The sequence below is a fragment of the Rhinopithecus roxellana genome, chromosome 8 (genome assembly GCF_007565055.1).
Source record: "Rhinopithecus roxellana isolate Shanxi Qingling chromosome 8, ASM756505v1, whole genome shotgun sequence".
In the NCBI taxonomy this organism is placed as follows: domain Eukaryota; kingdom Metazoa; phylum Chordata; class Mammalia; order Primates; family Cercopithecidae; genus Rhinopithecus; species Rhinopithecus roxellana.
The window spans coordinates 128,046,830-128,068,047 of NC_044556.1; the positions used below are offsets into that span (position 1 = coordinate 128,046,830).

A 21,218-nucleotide genomic window follows, 5' to 3' on the forward strand; every position below is an offset into this window, starting at 1 on the left:
CTAAAATAAATTCCTATATGAGAAAAAATACCATAAACTATGTTAAAAGACCAAGAGAAAATGTTTACAATTCAAAAAACTGACAAAAGACTAGAATAAGGCATATATATGGGGAAAACCATTAAGGAAAAGGCAAAAATGCAATGGAAAAAAAATTATCAAAGAATGTGAATTGGCCAGGCACAGTGGCTCATGCCTATAATCCCAGCACTTTGAGAGGCCAAGGCAGGAGGATTACTTGAGGCCAGAAGTCTGAGACCAGCCAAGTCAACATAGTGAGACTCCATCTGTACAAAAAATTAAAAATAGCCAGGTGTGGTGCTGCACACCTGTAGTCCCAGCTACTTGGGAGGTTGAGGTGGGAGGATCACTTGAGCCCAGGAGTTTAAGGTTGTGTGATTGAGCCACTGTACTCCAGCATAGGCAACAGAGCGAGACTCAGTCTCAAAAAAATTAAAATAAATAAAAAGAATGTGAATAGGCAATTCAGAGAAGTAAAATCCAAATTGTCAACAGCATATTAAAAGATGTTTAACCTCTCTTCTAAAGAGGAAAATTCAGAATTAACATTGGATTGCTTTTCATACACATAAGAATGGCAAAATCTAAAAATCTGATAATGCTAAATCTTGGCAAGAATGTGAAGAAACTTTTATATCTTCTGATGGGAAAGTAAATTGGTACAACCACCATGAAAAGCAATTTTCCAATTATTTGTAGAGTTGAATATGTGTATTCCCTACACATAGCAATTCAATTTCTGAACATATATCTAGAGAAATGCACACATACATAAGGAGAAGTTCCTTAAGGATGATCACTACTTTATTGTTTGCAATAAAAAAGTTGGAAGCAATCATTTCTGTGGAATATGTAAACTAATGGGTCGACTATATGATATGCAACTATACAGCAGTTAAAATGAATGGAATAGAATCACAAGTATCAACACAGATAAATCATGAAACAATACTGAGTGCAAAAGGTAAAGTCTAGGAGATATATATATATATATAAATTTTATAAAGACACAAAACAATTTTATCACTTTTTTAAAAGATCTGAAGAAAACCAGCGACTAGGAGGTAAGGAAGTAGTGAAGATAGTGAGTATTACCTACCCTTTAGAAAAGTTCAGGTAGAGAAAGGAAGAAAGATTGGATGATGGCTTCAGGAAGATGCTGGATTGGAAGCCACACCTCCACAAAAATGTTGTGTATCCCAATACTCTTATTATGATAATTTTTTAAAAGAGGATTTTGCAGCGGGGCGCGGTGGCTCAAGCCTGTAATCCCAGCACTTTGGGAGGCCGAGATGGGCGGATCACGAGGTCAGAAGATTGAGACCATCCTGGCTAACACGGTGAAACCCCGTCTCTGCTAAAAAAATACAAAAAAAAAAAAAAAAACTAGCCAGACGAGGTGGTGGGTGCCTGTAGTCCCAGCTACTCGGGAGGCTGAGGGAGGAGAATGGCATGAACCCGGGAGGCGGGGCTTGCAGTGAGCTGAGATCCGGCCACTGCACCCCAGCCTGGGCGACAGAGCGAGACTCTGTCTCAAAAAAAAAAAAAAAAAAAAAAACCAAAAGAGGATTTTGCTCTATTGCCAACACTGGAGTGCAGTGGCACAGTCATAGCTCACTGCAGCCTTGAACTTCTGGGCTCAAGCTATCCTACTGCCCCAGCCTTCCAAGTAGATGGGATTACAGGTGTGAGCCAGCATGCCCAGCTATGACAATTTTTAAATACACAGAAAAGTTGAAAGAATTGTACAGTGAACACTCATTTACCCACCCCCTAGATTCCAAAAAGAGCACTTTGCTTTATTTGGTTTATTCTACATCTATCCATCCATCAATCGATCCAGCCTATTTTTTTAGATGCATTTCAAAGAAAGAGTTGTAGACATCAGTGCACTTCATCAGTCAGTAGCATTTTGTTTTGTTTTTCTTGAGAGTTTCGCTCTGTCACCCAGGCTGGAGTGCAGTGGCATGATCTCGGCTTACTGCAACCACCACCTCCCAGGTTCAAGTGATTCTCCTGCCTCAGCCTTCCTGAGTAGCTGGGATTAGAGGTGCCCATCATCATGCCCAGCCATTTTTGTATTTTTGGTAGAGATGGGGTTTCACTATGTTGGCCAGGCTGGTCTTGAACTCCTGACCTCAAGTGATCCACCCACCTTGGCCTCCCAAAGTGCTGGGATTACAGGCTTGAGTCACCGTGCCCGGCCAACTTTTTGATTAGATGGGAGAGATGAACACATGAATTGAAAGGAGTCAGTGTTGAGGGTGTGGCTGAAGGAAAAAAGAGAAAATAATTGCTTAAGCCCTAAAAGAGGTGGGAGTGTCTGGCCTTTGAAAAAGAGGAGGGACCTCTCATCCCCTGGGCCTGAAAGAAAAGACTGGAGGGATGGAGATGTTGAAGGAGATCTTACTTAGTGCCCCGATTTTTCTCCTTGAAATAGGAGGTGGAAACATTTGTTGAGAATGAGAGTTGGGAGTTGACAAGGCCTTGAGGAGGGAAGACAAAGGTTAGGTCTATTCACTGAGCAGAATGGGAGAGGGAACTGATCAAAGACAAATTAAGGGGTTGGTGGAATCTTTGAGGGCCCAGTTGAGCTTGAATCTGTAGCAGCAGAAGACTCCAGGTTATGTGACTTTCTCCAGGCCTCAACTGTTTGAGAAGGATGATATGGTTTGGCTCTGTGTGCCCACCCAAATCTAAACTCAAATTGTAATCCCCACTTGTTGAGGAAGGGACATGGTAGACATGGTAGGAGGTGACTGAATCACTGTGGCGGTTTCCCCCGTGCTGTTCTTGTGATAGTGAGGGAGTTTCCACAGGATCTGATGGTTTAAAAGTGGTAGTTTTCTCTGCACTCTCTCTCTCTCCCTCTTCTATCATCATGTAAGATGTGCCTTGCTTCCCCTTCACCTTTCGCCATGATTGTACACTTCCGGAGGCCTCCCTAGCCATGCGGTACTGTAAGTCAATTAAACCTCTTCTCTTTATAAATTACCCAGTCTCAGGTAGTATCTTTATAGCAGTGTGAGAACAGACTAAAACAAAGGAGGGGCAGGAAAAACAGACTGTGAGACTGATACAGAGTTGATGCAGTGGGCAGGGTGCGAGGGAACAGAAGTACTAGTGTATTTTATTTTTTAAAAATTTTATTCAATTTTATTTTATTTTGAGACAAGGTCTTGCTCTGTCACCCAGGCCGGAATGTCTTGGTGCAATCTTAGCTCACTGCAACCTCCACCTCCCAGGCTCAAGCGGTTCTCATGCCTCAGTCTCCCAAATAGCTATAGCTGGGATTATAAAGGCATGTGCCACCACGCCTGGCTAATTTTTGTATTTTCAGTAGAGATGGGGTTTCGCCATGTTGGCCAGGCTGGTCTTGAACTCCTGAACTCAAGTGATCCAATGGCCTCAGTCTCCCAAAGTCCTGGGATTACAGGCGTGAACCACCACTCCTGACCCAGGACTAGTGTATTTTAGATGATCAATCATTAGTCTCAGGCAGAGCATGGAACTAAGAGGGTCTAGGGAAGGCTGATCGACTGGAATAAAATGAAGGTATTTACAGAGTAGAGTTCTCATGAAATGGAAAAAACAACCCCTCTGTTAAGCCACAAACCTTGAGAGAGCCCTGTCCTCACTAGGCTCATTGTTTCACCTCCAGACACAGATAGCCTGGATTAGAACAAGGTCCTTGTGGCCTTTCCAAAAACTTTGTGACAGGCTTCACCATGAGCCAAACTATAATATTTGAAGCCCATCTCTCCCTCATTCCTCTAATCCCCAGTCATTGATTGAATGGGCAATGTTTCTAGTCATCTGTGCTCTCTATTGCCTTCATCCCCTTAATGAATGGTTCAGTACTTTCTCACATCTGCCTATCACTACGAAACCCCTCTTTCTCACCTCTTGTGGCTATCACTACAAACTCCTTAATTATCCTTTGCACTGAGCCATCTGGAATGATTATCCCATTATAAATAAGATATTCTACATTCCGAATATTTTTTCTTGGAAGTGTACTCTTCACTTGTCTTGAATTGAGGGACCCACTTCAAGGCTAGGATTTACCTTGCAACATCCTCTAGTTGAGGCTGTTCATTCTCCCACACACTTTGTTCTGTTGTGCTGTAGAGGGAGTTGGGATGCAGGGGTTAGCATTTGGCTGACAGTCCATTGCTACTTCCAGACCACCACTCTTTAAATCTCATGTAAATGCTCATTCTTTTCTTAAGGGTTCCCTCTACCCTCTCTTCTTTTTTGTCACTAACCACCCTCCTGGTTGGTTCCCTTCATTCTCCAAAAATTTGGGGACTTAACTCCTTAATAGTTTTTATCTTTATCTTACCTCCTAGTACTATCCTAGGAGTTGGTGTTAGCAACTGTTCCACTAACTTAGCTTTCTAGTTTTCGTACCTTCTTAACCCTTCTGACCTTCTCCTCCAATCTACTCTAGTCATCCACCTCTCAGGACCACATTTTGTATCTTGTAATCACTCAGACATTACACCTTAGCAATTTCAGATTCTGATATCCCACTTTCTGACTACTTGCTTCTAACCTTCCAGCTCTTCCCTGATTATCCTGCTAATAATTTCCTGTTATAAACTAATGGAAATGACCAAACAAACAAAATCTTCCAGGTTTCTTATTTCTCAATACTATTGATTAACCATGATCAACACTGGGAAGAGATTCTTCATCCATATTTAGATGACAGCTTACAAAAGATATATTTTGGATATTTTTGTCTTTATTCACAAGTCTTAAATAGGCTCTAGCTATTATAACCAATGTCTTGACATCTTTAAGATAAGAGAGAAAAATGAAAATGGTTGTGTAGCCTCCACATATTGACCAATTAAAATAGTATTTCTTTCAGAGTAATAGGAGGACAGTGGAATAATTTTTTTAAATCTCTTCTTTAGAATCATTTGGTTCTGATTTTTAATCACATTTTTGAGGACTCATTAGAATAACAAAGCTAAGGAAGTGATCATTTTCTTTGGCTAGGGTTACCTAACTTGGTGTCTCTATAGTTAATAGAAAAACACATACATTAATTTGCTAAAGATTACACTCTTCATAGATAGTGTTTATTAACAGATGGTTGGCTTGGGATATTCCAAGAAGAGCTGGATTACTCAACAGATATGGTGTTTAGGGCACTGGAAAAGTAGGAATACACTAAGATACATAGAAAACTTTTAAGAGTTTGGTATCTGCCACTTCTGAAGTAAATTCTGTAATGGTTATCACTGAAAAAATAAAACAGAACTTTGTTGCTCTTCCTAACACTTTGTAAAAAAAATTTTTAGGTGGGTTGAGTCACCTTATTATTTTCAGTGCTTAGGACCTCTAAGGTTTTAATTAGGCCCTGATGTCAGGGGCCATTGTGATTCCATCTGAGTATTTTTACTTTTTTTGCATGCCTGTAATTGAATGCTGAAGTGAGGTCATGATTTTGGAGGAGTTTTTCCCAGAAGTGATTGGTAGATGTCTGTTTGTCTCTGGACTGTTCCACTGCTTTTCCAAACAATATTGTCATTGGTTAGTACAAACAGTGGCCTTCTCTTAGAGGACATGGGCCAGATATAAAAGGGTGCTCACAAAACCCAAGAAGATTCCTAAGTCTTTCTTTGGTCCTGATGACTCCCTAAGATCATGGAGTTTCTAATTGCTATGAGGAGAATCAGTGCTCCTTAAATTTTCCTCATTAACCTCAGTTTCCCCATTTAGAATACTCACTTCCTTTCTACCTGACCTGCTTCCAAACTTGACTTATGCCACAGCTTTGGTTTCTATCCAATTTCTTTCTACCCAGAATGCTGTGGAATGAATGGCAGCCACCCAACCACTTGAGGCTTGTTGTCCTATACGCCTCAATAAAGAGACTGAGAAAGTAGAAAAATATTTCCTTTTCAAGACAGACCCCTTCTAGGGAGTAGGAAATATAGTTTCTATGATTGCATTAGATTCTGCTTAAGACTCAGGATGCAGGATGCTATCGTGATGAGGGGCAGACAAGGTTGAAAAGGGGAACATACTGAGCAATGAGGAACAGCTGAGAGCTACAAAGATAGGGCTGCGCTCGTGTATAAATAGCAATGTTGCTGCTACCCTGATGAATCAGACCAGATGTTTCTCTGATGTCTCTGTTTGGTCCTTTGGTTAAAAAAAAATAAGTATAATTTTGCTAAAATTATATGTGGGGCCAGGAATATGGCACAAATGCTTTAAGCTTAAATAATATGTAAAAGAATAAAATTACTTTGCTGAGAAAACCTTTATTAACAAGAAAAATATCCATTTAAAGGACAGAAAAGGATGGAAAGGAATGAATCTTTTGATGGGGCTAATGAATTGAGATTCAGGAGATCTGAATTCTAATCCTTCCTCTGTCATTAGTTTCGTGAGCACAATCATGTCATTTTCCTGGGCCTAGGAATGTTTCTTTTTAAAATGGGGAGGGGCAGGAGAGAAAATGAGAGTTGCGTGATTGGACTTATTAAACGGGTATTTTGGTATCTTTTGCAGCCCCAAACATCTATGAAAAAACCCTTAGTATAATTTCTTGTTTCTTGGCTTCTGGTTTCATTGAGGGGTTAATTTATGAAAGACATTGTGAGGGAGAAACAAGGTTTCTGTCCTCAAGGTGCCTATAACCTAATAGCAGATAGTAAGAGTTATATAGGCCGGGCACGGTGGCTCACTCCTGTAATCCCAGCACTTTGGGAGGCCGAGGAGGGCGGATCACGAGGTCAGGAGATCGTGATCATCCTGGCTAACATAGTGAAACCCCTTCTCTACTAAAAATACAAAAAAATAAAAAATACAAAAAATTAGCTGGGCGCAGTGGCGGGCGCCTGTAGTCCCAGCTACTCAGGAGGCTGAGGCAGGAGAATGGCGTGAACCTGGGAGGCAGAGCTTGTAGTGAGCCGAGATCGCACCACTGCACTTCAGCCTGGGCGAGACAGCGAGACTTCATCTCAAAAAAAAAAAAAAAAAAAAAAAAAAAGAGTTATACAGAAGACTATTCCATAATATATACTATGATTGGTTCCAGAAGACAGAAACAAATGCTACAAGAACTCAGAGGAGGCTAATTGCCAGCTTGGAGAATAGGGAATGACTTGATGGAGGAGGACAGTGGTATTTGATGGGGACCCTTGAAACTCCCATTCCAGGTGGAAGAAACAATTAAGCAGAGGCAAGGGGCAAGGAAAGTGCTGGATGTATTTGTAGAACAGAGAGCCTATTGGGTTTGCTGAGCACATGCAATAAGCGAGGCAGCAACAGTGGTTTGGGACTACATTTGGAAGGCCCTTTTAAGCTCTGAAGCATATATTTTACTTAGTAGGCAATAAGGAGCTGTTTTTCTTTTCTTTTTTTTTTTTTTTTTTTTGAGACGGAGTCTTGCTCTGTCGCCTGGGCTGGAGTGCAGTGGCCGGATCTCAGCTCACTGCAAGCTCCGCCTCCCAGGTTCACGCCATTCTCCTGCCTCAGCCTCCCGAGTAGCTGGGACTACAGGCGCCCGCCAGGTCGCCCGGCTAGTTTTTTGTATTTTTAGTAGAGACGGGGTTTCACCATGTTAGCCAGGATGGTCTTGATCTCCTGACCTCGTGATCCGCCCGTCTCGGCCTCCCAAAGTGCTGGGATTACAGGCTTGAGCCCACCGCGCCCGGCCCAGGAGCTGTTTCTCTTTTAGCTTGGATGTGATTTGGTCTGAACTGTGCTGTAGAATAATTCACCTACAACAGAAAGTAGAAAGTATTGGAAATGGAAAGGTGGCAGGGGAGGGAGGACAGCTAACAAGCTAATGCAGTAATCCTGGTGAAAGCTAACTAGGTCAATACGAATGCAAAGCACGGGTTGGATTTATGCAAGCTAGGATGGAGGAGAGGACTCAAAGGTAACTTCATGTATAAGCAAGTTTGAGGCAGAACCCATTAGTTTTACTCGCATAGAAAAGCAAGAAGGCAAGGGTGTTTGGGCAAGGGATAAGGAGATCATGAAGATGTCACTTTCCACGCATTGAGTTGGAAGTCCAGGAAGCATATCTTGGTTGAGGTGTTTAACATTTACAAACTCCTGATAGGACCCTAGTACTGTGGATAAGGCTGGAGATGAGTTTCTCAAAGTCAACATTATCCAAGTGACAGCTGAAATCACAGAAGTGGGTAGATCTGCAGGGAATTAGGGAGTGAGGTGAGAGGAAGACAGATGGCAGAATCTTGGGAAATGTCTGAATTCTTCCTTATGATAGACTGGGCGTAGTCAGTGTTATCGAATATAATCAGGAGAGTGCTGCATCACTGTGTCTAAAGGGAGAGGGGATATTGAAAGGGAGGAGCTGGCGAATCACAGTTTAAAAATTGCATTACTGTTTTGGGGATTAGCTGCTTAGAGGTGGTGCCTACATAGTCTAGAAGGGAATGACTCTAAGAAAATAGCTGGCCGGGCTCGGTGGCTCACTCCTGTAATCCCAGCATTTTGGGAAGTCGAGGCAGGTGGATCACTTGAGCCCAGGAGTTCGAGACCAGCCTGGGCAACATGGGGCAACCCCATCTCTACCAAAAATGCAAAATTAGCCAGGCATGGTGGCACACACCTGTAGTCCCAGCTACTTGGGAGGTTGAGGTAGGAGAATTACTTGAGCCTGGGAGGTGAAGGTTGCAGTGAGCCAAGATCACGCTACTGCACTCCAGCCTGGGCGACAGAGCAAGACCCTGCCTTAAAAGGAAAGAAAATAGTTAACTGCATTTGTGAAGAGGGAACCTTGTGTGTGTGTGTGTGTGTGTGTGTGTGTGTGTGTGTGCGCGCGCGCGCGCACGCACGCGCAGTGAATGAAGTGAATGAAGAAGAAAGTGAATGAAGAAGAAAACCGGACTCATACCTGGTCCTGTTTTGTGACAGCCAAGATTCCAAACCCTCATCTCCCCTTATTATTGACTATTGGTATGTATACTTCTCTTTACTACTGGCAATGTGTATTCAGAACCAAAGGCCTTGTTCTGTCTTTTAGAAACCTCAGATTTGTGCCAACATTTGTTTTTTGGACAGAGGAAACCTATTATTTCTTCTCCTCAATAGTTACCCAATTTTGAGTTCCCACTTGTCCAGGGACTTGGGTTTGATTCTTGATGTTATGAGTTCCAATGATAGTAAATATGTAGATCAGCTCTGGGAGCTTAGTGTTCAAAGCTATAGAACCTGGAGGAAAAAGGAGGGGAGAAGGCAGGCAGGGGAGTGAGACTTTAGCTTTCTTCACACATAAAGGGCTGTTTGCAAACTACAGTGTTAACAAAGACTTCATCAGCCAAGGATTTATATTCACATTAAAATCTGAGTTGGCTCCGGGGAGATATCACTGGTGTAAGTTCAAGTAGGATTAACTGCCTCCCAGCAATGCAAATTGGTTTACAACTATTTTGTTTTGTTCTTTCTTCAGTATTTTTGGGATATTTTCTTCAATATTTTTCTTAAATGATAATTTGCAAAAACCATGAAATATTATTTGTGGTTCCACAAATGTCAGAACACCAAAGAAAACCCCTCTTCAGGAATCCAGATCCATTAATGAAATTAAAAATTAGGAGAGTTGAGTTTTAATCTCAATCTCCTAAGTAGCCATGTTTAGGTAGGTTGCTTAATAAAATTCTATGCTTAATTTTTTTTTAATTTTCTAAATGGTGATTTTAAAATACTGGTTCTACTTATCTCACAGAATTATTGTTCAGGTTGTGGAAGGATTTTCTTTCTTTCTTTTCTTTTTCTTTTTTTTTGAGACAGGGTCTCATGTTGTTGCCCTGGCTGCAGTGTAGTGGTGCCATTATGGTTCACTGCAGTCTCAAACTCCTGGCCTCAAGTGATTCTCCTGCCTCAGCCTCCTGAGTAGCTGAGACTACAGGTGTTTTCCACCAGGCCCAGCTAATTTTTTTTCTATTTTTTTGTAGAGATGAGGGTCTCACTATGTTGTCCAGCTGGTCACAAACTCTTGGGGCTCAAGTGGTCCTCCTGCCTCAGCCTCCAAAAGCACTAGGATTATAGGTGTCAGCCACTGTGCCTGGCCTGTGAAAGTATTCTATTTTTAAGTTATGAACATTAGATAAATTTCAGACATACGACTACTTAGGCAATTAGATAATAACCTGCTGCTAGTCTGGGGTCAGGATAGGGAGGTGAAGCAGGGACCAGTATCTGGAGGGTTTGGATTTAAAAAGTAAGATTATTCATGATGGATTAAAGACTTAAATGTAAAATCCCAAACCATAAAAACCCTAGAAGAAAATCTAGGCAACACCATTCAGGACATAGGCATAGGCGAAGACTTCATGACTAAAACACCAAAAGCAATTGCAACAAAAGCCAAAATTGACAAATGGGATCTAATTAAACCAAAGAGCTTCTGCACAGCAAAAGAAACTATCATCAGAGTGAATAGGCAACCTACAGAATGGGAGAAAGTTTTTGCAATCTACCCATCTGACAAAGGGCCAATATCCAGAATCTACAAGGAACTTAAATTTACAAGAAAAAAAAAACCCATCAAAAAGTGGGTGAAGGATATGAACAGACACTTCTCAAAAGAAGACATTTATGCAGCCAATAAACATGAAAAAAAGCTCGTCATCATTGGTCATTAGAGAAATGCAAATCAAAATCACAATGAGATACCATCTCATGCCAGTAAGAATGGTGATTATTAAAAAGTCAGGAAACAACAGATTCTGCCAAGGCTATGGAGAAATAGGAATGCTTTTACACTGTTGGTGGGAGTGTAAATTAGTTCAACCATTGTGGAAGACAGTGTGGCAATTCCTCAAGGATCTAGAACCAGAAATACCATTTGACTCAGCAATCCCATTACTGGGTACATATCCAAAGGATTATAAATCATTCTACTATAAAGACACATGCAAACGTCTGTTTATTGCAGTGCTATTTACAATAGCAAAGACTTGGAACCAACCCAAATGCCCACTGATGATAGACTGCATAAAGAAAATGTGGCACATATACACCATGGAATACTATGCAGCCATAAAAAAGAATGAGTTCATGTCCTTTGCAGGGACGTGGATGAAGCTGGAAGCCATCATTCTCAGCAAAGTAACATGACAGAAAACCAAACTCTGCATGTTCTCACTCATAAGTGGGAGTTGAACAATGAGAACACATGGACACAGGAAGGGTAATACCACATACTGTGAGGCCTGTCAGGGAAGGGGGGAAAGGGGAGGAAGAGCATTAGGACAAATACCTAACAAATGCAGGGCTTAAAACCTAGATGATGCGTTGATGGGTGCAGCAAACCACCATGGCACATGTATACCTATGTAACAAATCTGCACGTTCTGCACATGTATCCCAGAACTTAAAGTTAAAAAAGCAGGATTACTGGGGGTTGGCAGAGGCCTTTTCTTGAGCTCAGGAATGGATGATGCCACGGAAAGAGCAAATGTGGAAATAAATTCTGGAAATGTTTCGCATACCACTTGTAATGCTGTTTTTAAGATAATTGCTTGGGTAAATAAATTCCTTATACATTGACTAGTAAAGAGATACTCAACTTTGTACATTTGATGCCATATTCACTTGCTCTCTAACTTATGTTACCATGGCATTAATTTAGTATAAATAAAAATGCTCTAGGTCTGCTTAGTGCTGAGCCCGGCAATCTCCTGACTTCAACATCTCTTATCCACTAAAGCACACACTATTGTTTACACATGGAAGACTGACTATGCAGCCAGTCTAGTAAGCAAGCAAGCAGGGTCCTACATATTAAAAAAGACCATTCCAGTAAACCATCAAGCCACAGATCAACAAGCTTAATCACAAAAGGTTCTTGAGGGAACAAAGTTGAAGTAATATCCATTGAGTCACTGTGGAACTATCTGTACTTGTGGTTGATTTGCCAGGTAAGCTGGTTTTTCCTCAGTTTCCTCACCTGTTAAACAAGAGGCAGAATGAGGTTATCTCTAAAACATTTCTTGCTTTGAAATACTATTACTTTAAATAAGAGTTCGAAGAAACTCACAAAATACATTCTTGTTAACTCTCAGTAAGCCCAAACAATATGCCAGGACATCACAAAACCAGAAAATTAACAGGACCCCTTGTAGATCAGTCTCTTTGTGCAAAGTGGGGGGGGGGGGGACTAAAGAACCTCCCAAAAAGTATTAAAAATAGCAACATGTAATGACGAAAAATCTTGTTCCACATTAGGTAGCCACATACAAGAAACACCGTTGGAGATCTACTATGTGCAAGGCACGGTTTAAGTTATTATTGTTCAAGTTTGAAATTACTGTTAACTTACCGGTAATTTCTTAAACCTAAACTGGTGAATCTCGCCTTGGGGGCACATAAAAAGTAAAGCCACGGCCAAGGACGGGGACAGTCTACAAATAAACCAAAAATAAAATACAAGTGACATCATTAAAGGAAAAAAGCCAACACATTGCACAAAGATCAAAGACAAAACGGAGAAACATGTTTGGTTAATACTGGGCTTTTGAGCATTTCATGTGCCTGCGAGGCCCGTCCATCCATCTACACCACACTTCTTCACCATGCTGTTGTAAACCAATGACAAGTCCAGCTTCAGCGCAGACAGGGCGCAGGGTGCAGACCCTGTGCATATCCCAGAATCCCAGACCCACTGCCACTCCACTCTGGGAAGGAAGGCGGCGTTCTCCCTTGGGTGACTGTAAGATAAAGCAGCTTCTTCGATCTCTTCGTCCAATAAGAAAGAAACAAATAAATAGGAAAGGTATGAGAAGGAAGGGAAGCTCCTTTCTTTTCTGTTTAAATTTCCCGCACCCCTTTACCTCCCCGCCTTCTCAAACGGTCTTTACTTTGCAGAGACCCGGACCACTCAACACCCTGCTCTCCGGGGGAGGGTATTTGGAAAGTAGGCGGGACAGGCCGGATGAATAATTCGGTGTCCGACTTTTCCTGCCTTTGGCGCAGTCCCTCCCCCGCTTCGTTACTCGAGTGCACACGCGGCCGGGCTCTCGGCGCTCGATTGCTTCAGCCTATCACCCTGGGATGCCGCCTGCCGCCGCCGCCGCCGCTGCCGCCACCACCGCCACCGCCACCGCCACCGCCACCGCCGCGGCTGCCGGGCTTGTGGGATCCGCCGCGGAGCCGGAGCCAGAGCTGCGGCCGGAGCTGTGGCCTGAGAGTTAGGGGGCGGGCCGGCTCATTCCAGAAGTAGAGGCCGAGGACAGGCGGGCTAGAACCCGGAGCCACCGCCCCCCTATCCCTCCTCAGGCTGAGGGAACTGGCACTCGGAGCTTCTGAGGCGGCGGCGGCGGGAGCCGGTCAGAGGGGGCGGCCCCTGGCGGCGACGCCCCCAAGCCCAGCCCTGCCCGGCCCCGCTCCATTCCCAGCCAGAGCTTGGTCAGACCGCGAGAGACGCCAGCGGGGCTGAAGAAGGCGGCTCCGAGGAGGTGGGAGGGCGAGCCTCCCCTCCCGGGTTCTTCTGCGTCCTCTCCCGGGAGGGACCCACACACACCTGAGCCCGGATCCACCCTTGGTCGGGGCCACGCTGGATCCTCCTCCCGGCCTGGGTCCCGCCCGCCGGCTGCAGGTGGGCTGCAGCGCCCGAGCCTTGGGCAGTGGGCGACCGGGAAGGAGGTGAGAGGTGTCCGCTTTGGCTGCCGCTCGGGTCCCTGCCCTCGCGGCGCGCTCTCCTCCTCCTCCCCTTCCCACAAGCAGGACGCGGAGCCGCGCGCCCGCCCGCCCCGAAGCCGCCGCCTGGTTCCCTCCCCGGCCCCCCCGCCCCGGGGCACCATGGAGCTCTCTCCGTCGTCCGGAGGAGCCGCGGAGGCGCTGTCCTGGCCGGAGATGTTCCCGGCGTTGGAGTCCGACTCGCCGCTGCCCCCGGAGGAACTGGACGCGGTTGTCCCAGTCAGTGGAGCCGTGGCCGGTGGCATGTTGGATCGGATCCTTCTGGAGTCCGTGTGCCAGCAACAGAGCTGGGTCCGGGTGTACGGTAAGGATCATAGGCCGTCTTACAGGCTGGTGTTTCCTATTTTTGCTTGGGCTGAAATTCATTCCCTAAGTCTCAGGCTCATTCCCAGTCATAATCCGTGCTAGGTCAGTTTCCCACATCCTTTTTGTTCTGGGGGTGCGTTTCTGACAAGTTTCTTCAGACTGTCACTTGGGCAGGGATGTGACTCAGTATGGTCTTTGGACCTCTTCAGACATCTGCAGTAAGTTTAATGCGGGAGCTGGGCTATCTCAAGACGTAATGCTTAGGCGATTACTCTAGGGGAACTGCCAGGCAATCAGTCTTCAAGAAGGCATGATGGAAAACTCCTTGAAACCAAGTGAATGGGTTTTCGTCTCTTTTTCTTGTTGAATGAGGCAAGACTGGAAACCAAGATATTATGAAAAAGCAGAGGGTAAGCCAATGAATGAAAAAAAATCCAAACTATGTATTTGATGGGAGCAGACTAATCTATAACCTCTGCCTGAACCTCACTCTCTCTAAAAGCAACCACTTATTCCAACGGGTGTGGATTGTTTCAGATTACACTATTGTTTCTGAATCTCGTTGTAAAGTGACTGGGTTGCCACTCAGCAGGTTAAAAGTGATGAACACACTAAAACTTTCCCTTTCTGCATTCCTGGTAACCACCTCTTTAATTAAAACTGAATGATGAGATTCTATTAGTGTGAGCCTTGTGGCAGCACTAAAACCATGCTGGTTTTGAAAACTCATAGCTTAAGGATTTATAGCCTGGCATTCAGGACTGAGCTGTGGCTTTCCGAAATATTGAAACGGTAAGATGTTTATCGCCTAGCTCACGTGACTACAAAAGACATTAGTAATGTGGCTGAGTATAAGATGGCAAATTTGAAGCACCTGGGATCAAACACAATGTTAAGATGTTATCCTGCAGTCATGTGCATCTAAGCCTTTAGGGATCAAGTACTTTATGTTTTTTTCTTTCATCTTTCTGAACAGGGTGTATGCTTACTGTTCAAGAGTGACCAAGACTTAGAAGGTTTCTTTCTGTATAGTTCAGTTGATTTCAAGACTTCATGTCCATCACTGTTAGAAAGATCATAGAACTAGGAGTCCAGAGATCTAAGTTCTTGCCTCAGTTCTACCACTAAATGGCTGTGTGATTTGCGGCAGATCGAGTCACATTTTTGGCTTGTGATTCCTCATCTGTAAAGTGAGCGGATTGGATTAAGTCATCGCTAGTGGCCCTTTTAATCATAAAAATCGAGCAATTCTTCTTATAACCAGTTCTTAAGGATTTATTTCTGTACCACTCTATTTTGCTGGCTGTTTCTTGATGTTACTCTACTTACCGGAAGACTTAAAGCAAAGGAGTGGAAGACGATGCAAGGTCACCCAGTTTGTTCTCAGCAAATTATATTACAAACTTTGGTGCCCGATTTTCGGTCTGCCTGCTAATCCCACTTAGCTGGTCATTTATAACAAAGGTTGATGAGAATCTGAAAGTGCATATGAATTACAGCATATTGTAGTTACAACGTTTTCCCATTCTATCATCTTCCTCTCCTTACGCACTTGTTTGGCATACTGTTTTTTTGTGTGTGATGTTAGAAATAGGGCCATGCTACTCTAAGAATGCGTTTATATGATAATTCGGTATTTCAAGTATCCAAAACTATCTGGGTTCTCTGGACCTAGTGTTAACTATCGTTCTTCGTTTGTAAGGACATAAACGTCTATAAACATATGTTGTTTTGTAGTCCATTCCTAGGGGTTGTTTTGTGAAATATATATTGTATATTGTGTGTGTGTGTGAGAGAGAGAGAGCAAGTTTACATTATGTTTTTTTCTTTCGTCCTTCTGAACAGGATATATGTTTGTTATTCAAGAGTGACCACGACTTAGAAGTTTTCTTTCTGCATAGTTCAGTTGATTTCAAGACTTCATATCAGACATCACACACACACATACATACCATGCCTTGCATTTCTGTGACCTAATGCAGACTTTCCACTGCATTGTAACTTTTTTTGTTTTCTCAATTAAACAGAAGTTGTTTTTATTTATTGTTTAGTGTTGCTACTTTCCTTCCTTTGAGGCAGCGCATCCTGGATACTACTTTGTTGTCTTTAGTTTGATGTAAATATTTCAGAACTATTGGATGACTCTTGGTTATGTCCTTAGCTAGTTTTAAGTTGCCTATTGTATGAACAGGAGGTATGTTTGAAAACTTTGAAGTAAAAACTTTGAAATAAAAATAATAGAATGTGGAAAAACAATTTGGAGAATACACTAGTTTTGTTTTTCTTGTTTCTTGTCTGTGTGTTCAAAACCTTCATTGTCTTGGATCATCTAGGTTCTCACAATTTAAAGAGACTTTGATGAGTGTAGTCTAACATGTTTTAGGGAAATCTACAAATTGGGAACCTAGCCTAGAGGATACAACTAGAAACCTAGAGTATATAACTGGGGATGGAGAACCTGATTTCATTCTGGCTTTGGCACCGATTGGTTGTCTAACTCTGGGCAAGTAGTTTTAACTCATAGTCTTTAGGTTTCAGCATAAAAGTGGAATCTGGAGTAATTGGTATCTGTGGTCCCTTTTAGTTTTAAAGTTGTCTGATTCTGTGGCTTGGCCCATTATTTTACCTACAGGTTGGCCTATAATCTTTATCCTGGCTCTTGGGGCCAGGCATTAACCAAGCCCTTAACTTATGTATTTAAATCATGATTGTCAGGGAATTCTGGGGAGCAGTTTTATCAAAAGGTCAGTGAACTGAGTTTTCAAAGAAGATATATTGAAGGCAGACGTTTATTTATTTGGAATGTTTTCACAAGATAGGAAGTGAGTATGGGGATGTTGCTTAGGTCTAGCTCATCCAGTTTTGAGACCTAACCTACATAGCCATGTGGGTTCTAAAGATAGCGTAATAATTAGGAGCTTTATTAAGTGCAGCTTACATCTCCTGCAATATACTTCTGTTTCAAATCATGATGGGAACAAATAACAACAGAAGTAACCCCCCCAAATAACATCTTAACAGGAACCTTTAGAAACAATATTTTATTAGTTTGCCTCACAAAATTTGAAGACTAGGGACTATTTTGAGTTTGTTGTTGATAGGTTTGGCTCCTTGGTTGATAATACATATATATTGTGTACATATGTATATATTGTCATAATACATATACTCAGGGTTTTGTGCATTGCCATGATTTGGAAAACTTTTCTGGAATATCTTCAGAGCTTTATAATAGGTGGATCTATATTTAGAACACAAACTAATGCACATTTCTGAGACATGGCTGAGAGAAAAATATTTATGCTGTCTGTCCTAATCTTCATTTTCTTTTAGTTGTAAACTGTTTCATTTGTTGTATTCCAGTATTATAAATTGTGCCCATGCCTTGTCAAGACTATAAAATTTTTGACATCAGGGAGTCTTGTTTATCTTTGTATTCCTATCTTGCCACCCCCTTCATTGTCAACTTGTCTGCCAGATTGGTACCTTGCTCATAGTAAGTCAATGTCTGTTGAATGTTGATCCGTTTGTCCTTTGACCATCCAGATCTCAACCTGACTGATTGTATGGGTGGTAGAGTAGCTTAAACAAAGGCATGCCACAAACAGCTAAATATGGATACAGAATCCAAGAGCATCAAATGCAGAACATTTTTCAGATATTTATAGCCTCAAAGCAAAGTCAATTGGCTGAAAAAGCTCAGCAGCATAGCGAAAGGAAACGGGAGTGGCGAAGCCAGCCTCACTGTCTGTGCTTTCTGGTAAACAATGAGAACATTAAAATTAAATACTTTACCATGAATGGGTGGGGAGTATAGGACACTCTGGAGAAATTTAAGATCCCAATCTCTAGGACTCCCTGCGGTGGAGCTCTGCACTCATCAGTGTAACAGGTCTGCAAGTATGTGTTCAGATATGCTCTTGGAGAGTTAGAGGGGAAATATAATCAGCACAAGAAAGGGATCAACAAGAAATCTTGTACTTTTAAATTTTAATATTATCAGAAGGAATTAGGTAAAATATTCTGTTAAGAAAATGAATAGCATCAACATTATTACCATTAAGTGTGTATACAGCTCATTGTTTATTGATAACATAGGGACCTGCTGGAAAATTTCAAAGAGCTAGTACTATTTAAGCAAACAGAAGAAAAAGGGAATTAGTCATAGTTCATTAAGTACCTTTTAATTCCAGAAATGTGGTAGTGGGAATTTGGTAAGAGTTAATAAAAGTTCATATTCATGAAGTGAATATGAGCTGATGAGACAGAAGTCTTATCTGGTTGTATTATATGATACTGCTTATGCCTCACCAATTAAGACACAGGATGAGATTTTTAAAAGTTACATTTCTGGAGGGTATGTCTCTAAATTTATTTAAAATGTTGCAACTAGTATTGCTAGAAGAAAATCAGTGAATGTGTATAAAATACATCCCCAAACATGTTCATGTACTTAACTGTTTTAATTTCTTCAGGTACTGTTAATTGAATCTTTACACATGAGTAGTCATATTTTAGAAATGTTTGGAATCTTAAGCTTGAGTTCAATACTTAGGATGTGGCATAGGCTTGTTGATGTTATTAGTTTCCAGTGATTTCCAAATACCTTAAAACACATTAAGAGTAGACAGTTTTTCATTGAAATCAGAAAGAACTTCTAAGAATGCCTAGGCATGTACTGTTTAAGTGACTTTAAATAGCTCCCTTTTTTCTTCTTTTGAGAGAAAATTTGTATGTCTTATTTAAATTCTGTGCTCTATTAATGTAGATGATAGTTTCATTTATAACATCTTAGTATTGTTCTACCCTCTATCATGTTGGTTTATTGCTATTTGATTTTCAAACAATGAAAATATTTTTGAGGAATAGAATTATACATCCACAATCTCTTTTCCACAACCATTTGGACTAGACAGTTATGTTAACATTTCTGCAGTTAAACAAATGAATAGGCCGGGCGTGGTGGCTCATGCCTATAATCCCAGCACTTTGGGAGGCCAAGGCAGGTGGATCGCTTGAGATTAGGAGTTCAAGACCAGCCTAGCCAACATGGTGAAACCCCATTTCTACTAAGGTACAAAGAAATTAGCCAGGCGTGGTGGCATGCACCTGTAATCCCAGCTACTTGGGAGGCTGAGGCAGGAGAATCACTTGAACCCAGGAGGCGGAGATTGCAGTGAGCTGTGATTGCGCCATTGCACTCCAGCCTGGGCGACTGTCTCAAAAAAAAAAAAAAAAAAATCATACCAAGCGGTATAAAGACTATAAATAGCCTTATGTCAGTGCAGGTCAGACTTTACTGCCAGAAAAGTTTCATAAAATCTTTTGCTTTTCAGAGCTTTTTTGATTTAGGAATTGCAGATATGGAATTGAGGATCCATACACATCTTTGGACATAAATAATACTACATTCTAGAACACCCCTCTTTGAGAATAGTTTGTGTGGATATCCTTTATCTTTTTCAGGTAATAACATTTACTGAACACATTTTTAAAAATGGGCTGGGCGCAGTGGCTCATGCCCATAATTCCAACACTTTAGGAGGCCAAGGTGGGCGGATCACCTGAGGTCAGGAGTTTGAGACCAGCCTGGCCAACATGGTGAAACTTTGCCTCTACTAAAAATACAAAAAACAAAAAACCCAAAAATTAGCAGGATGTGGTGGCACGTGCCTGTAATCCCAGCTACTCAGGAGGCTGAGGCAGGAGAATGGCATGAACCTGGGAGGTGAAGCGTGCAGTGAGCCGAGATTGTGCCACTGCACTCCAGCCTGGGCAACAGAGCGAGACTCAGTCTCAAAAAAAAAAAAAAAAGGGTATGTACAGTTGTGTCCTACTATATTGAATGAAATTTCTGTGGTTTGCTAAGAAAAAGACGAGATTCACATGACATAGTAGGCTTTACTAAGATTACTAAGGAAATGGTGGCAAGGTAGTGGTTTCTGATTCTTTGTTTCATTAGAAGGAAGGATGAGGTAAGTTGAAATAGAGGGTTTATGTAATTGTTCTTTGCAGTTGCTTTCTTCAGTAGCACAAAGAGATTTGATCACCTTTTAAGTAGGTGAACCACAAAAAAGCATTCAACTAATGACAGTGAATTCAGAAAAACTTCAGCTCTCTTCTCCCTTGTCCCTCCCTATTGGAAAAACTTTTAACTAACTAGAGAGTTGTTTGGTCTTGTTAACCAGGAGGAGGAGTTTGAAGTGTGCTAAGGGCACTACTAAAATTGCTTCACCCTGTCTTGGCAGAGGGATGATTGCTGTCTGATGTTTGTAAAAACTCCTTTCTTCCCAAAGGCTGTCAAGTACTTCTAAGGCTAGTATGTAGAAAACCCTGCAAATTTTGTGTAGTTGATTTTATAGTGAGAGCGCAGCCCATCAAGAAGTAATGTGGTACACAAACAGAAGGAAAAAGAGAAGTCTTGAGGCCCAGTGCAGTGGTGTTAGTGAGTATACAGTAAACAAAAGAAATAAAAATTGAACCCTTGAAGGCATAACAACATTTCATTTGCTACTAGACTATGATACGGAAGTTACCAGTTTCCTAATCTCTACAGCTGGGTTCAGATATGAGACATCTGAATTTTACCTTCCCTTACTGGGTGTTAGTAACATCAATTAATTGTCTTTGTTGGCTTTGCTTGTAAGGGTTCAATTTAGATCCTGATTTTATTTTTACCCCTCCATAAATAATCTTCAACATTGCTCAAGTTCCGTTCACATTGTGTCACTTGTAGCAGACTTTCTAAAAGTACTCCTTACTTCCATCCCTGAGTCTAAGCGATTGGTAATACTTATAGATACTGATTGAGAGAGTGAAAAATTTAGTGAGGGGAAAATATTCAACGTAGAAAAGAAAACAAAATTCAGTAGAATAATCTGAAAAGTTAAAATGAAACCTTAAAGTCAATAGGTTTTGATATTTTTCAAAGCAATCCTTTAGGTTTTCTCTTTAAAGAAACTGGCTCAGGAAGTTTAGCTCATTCCCAAAATTGGAGACAGACTCTACAGTTTGTCAGGATTGGAACTCTTAACTTCAGATTCCTCAGCCTCCTGATTTAGCTTCTAGATCTTACTGCTTTCCCTTAGGGAGATGGCCTCTCAAAGCTGAAGGTCAGGAAAACTCCACAGTGAGAAATACCAGATTGTTAGTTTCACAGCCTTTTAAGGGAAATGCTGGAAATACCATTACCT

At 41.8% G+C, this 21,218-nt stretch overlaps 1 protein-coding gene across 2 annotated transcripts in view; it reads left to right on the top strand.

The window, feature by feature from the left end:
- The first annotated feature begins 13,440 nt into the window (after nt 1-13,440).
- The window catches only part of RASAL2 (RAS protein activator like 2), a 393,164-nt gene continuing 385,386 nt past the window's right edge, over nt 13,441-21,218 (top strand). Inside the window, exon 1 of one of the 2 annotated variants that reach the window (XM_010375694.2) lies at nt 13,441-14,023. In XM_010375694.2, the coding sequence (XP_010373996.1) occupies nt 13,822-14,023 (202 nt within the window). In that variant the 5' untranslated portion in view covers nt 13,441-13,821. The remainder of the gene's footprint in view (nt 14,024-21,218) is intronic. The other variant, XM_010375695.2, reaches the window with a different exon arrangement.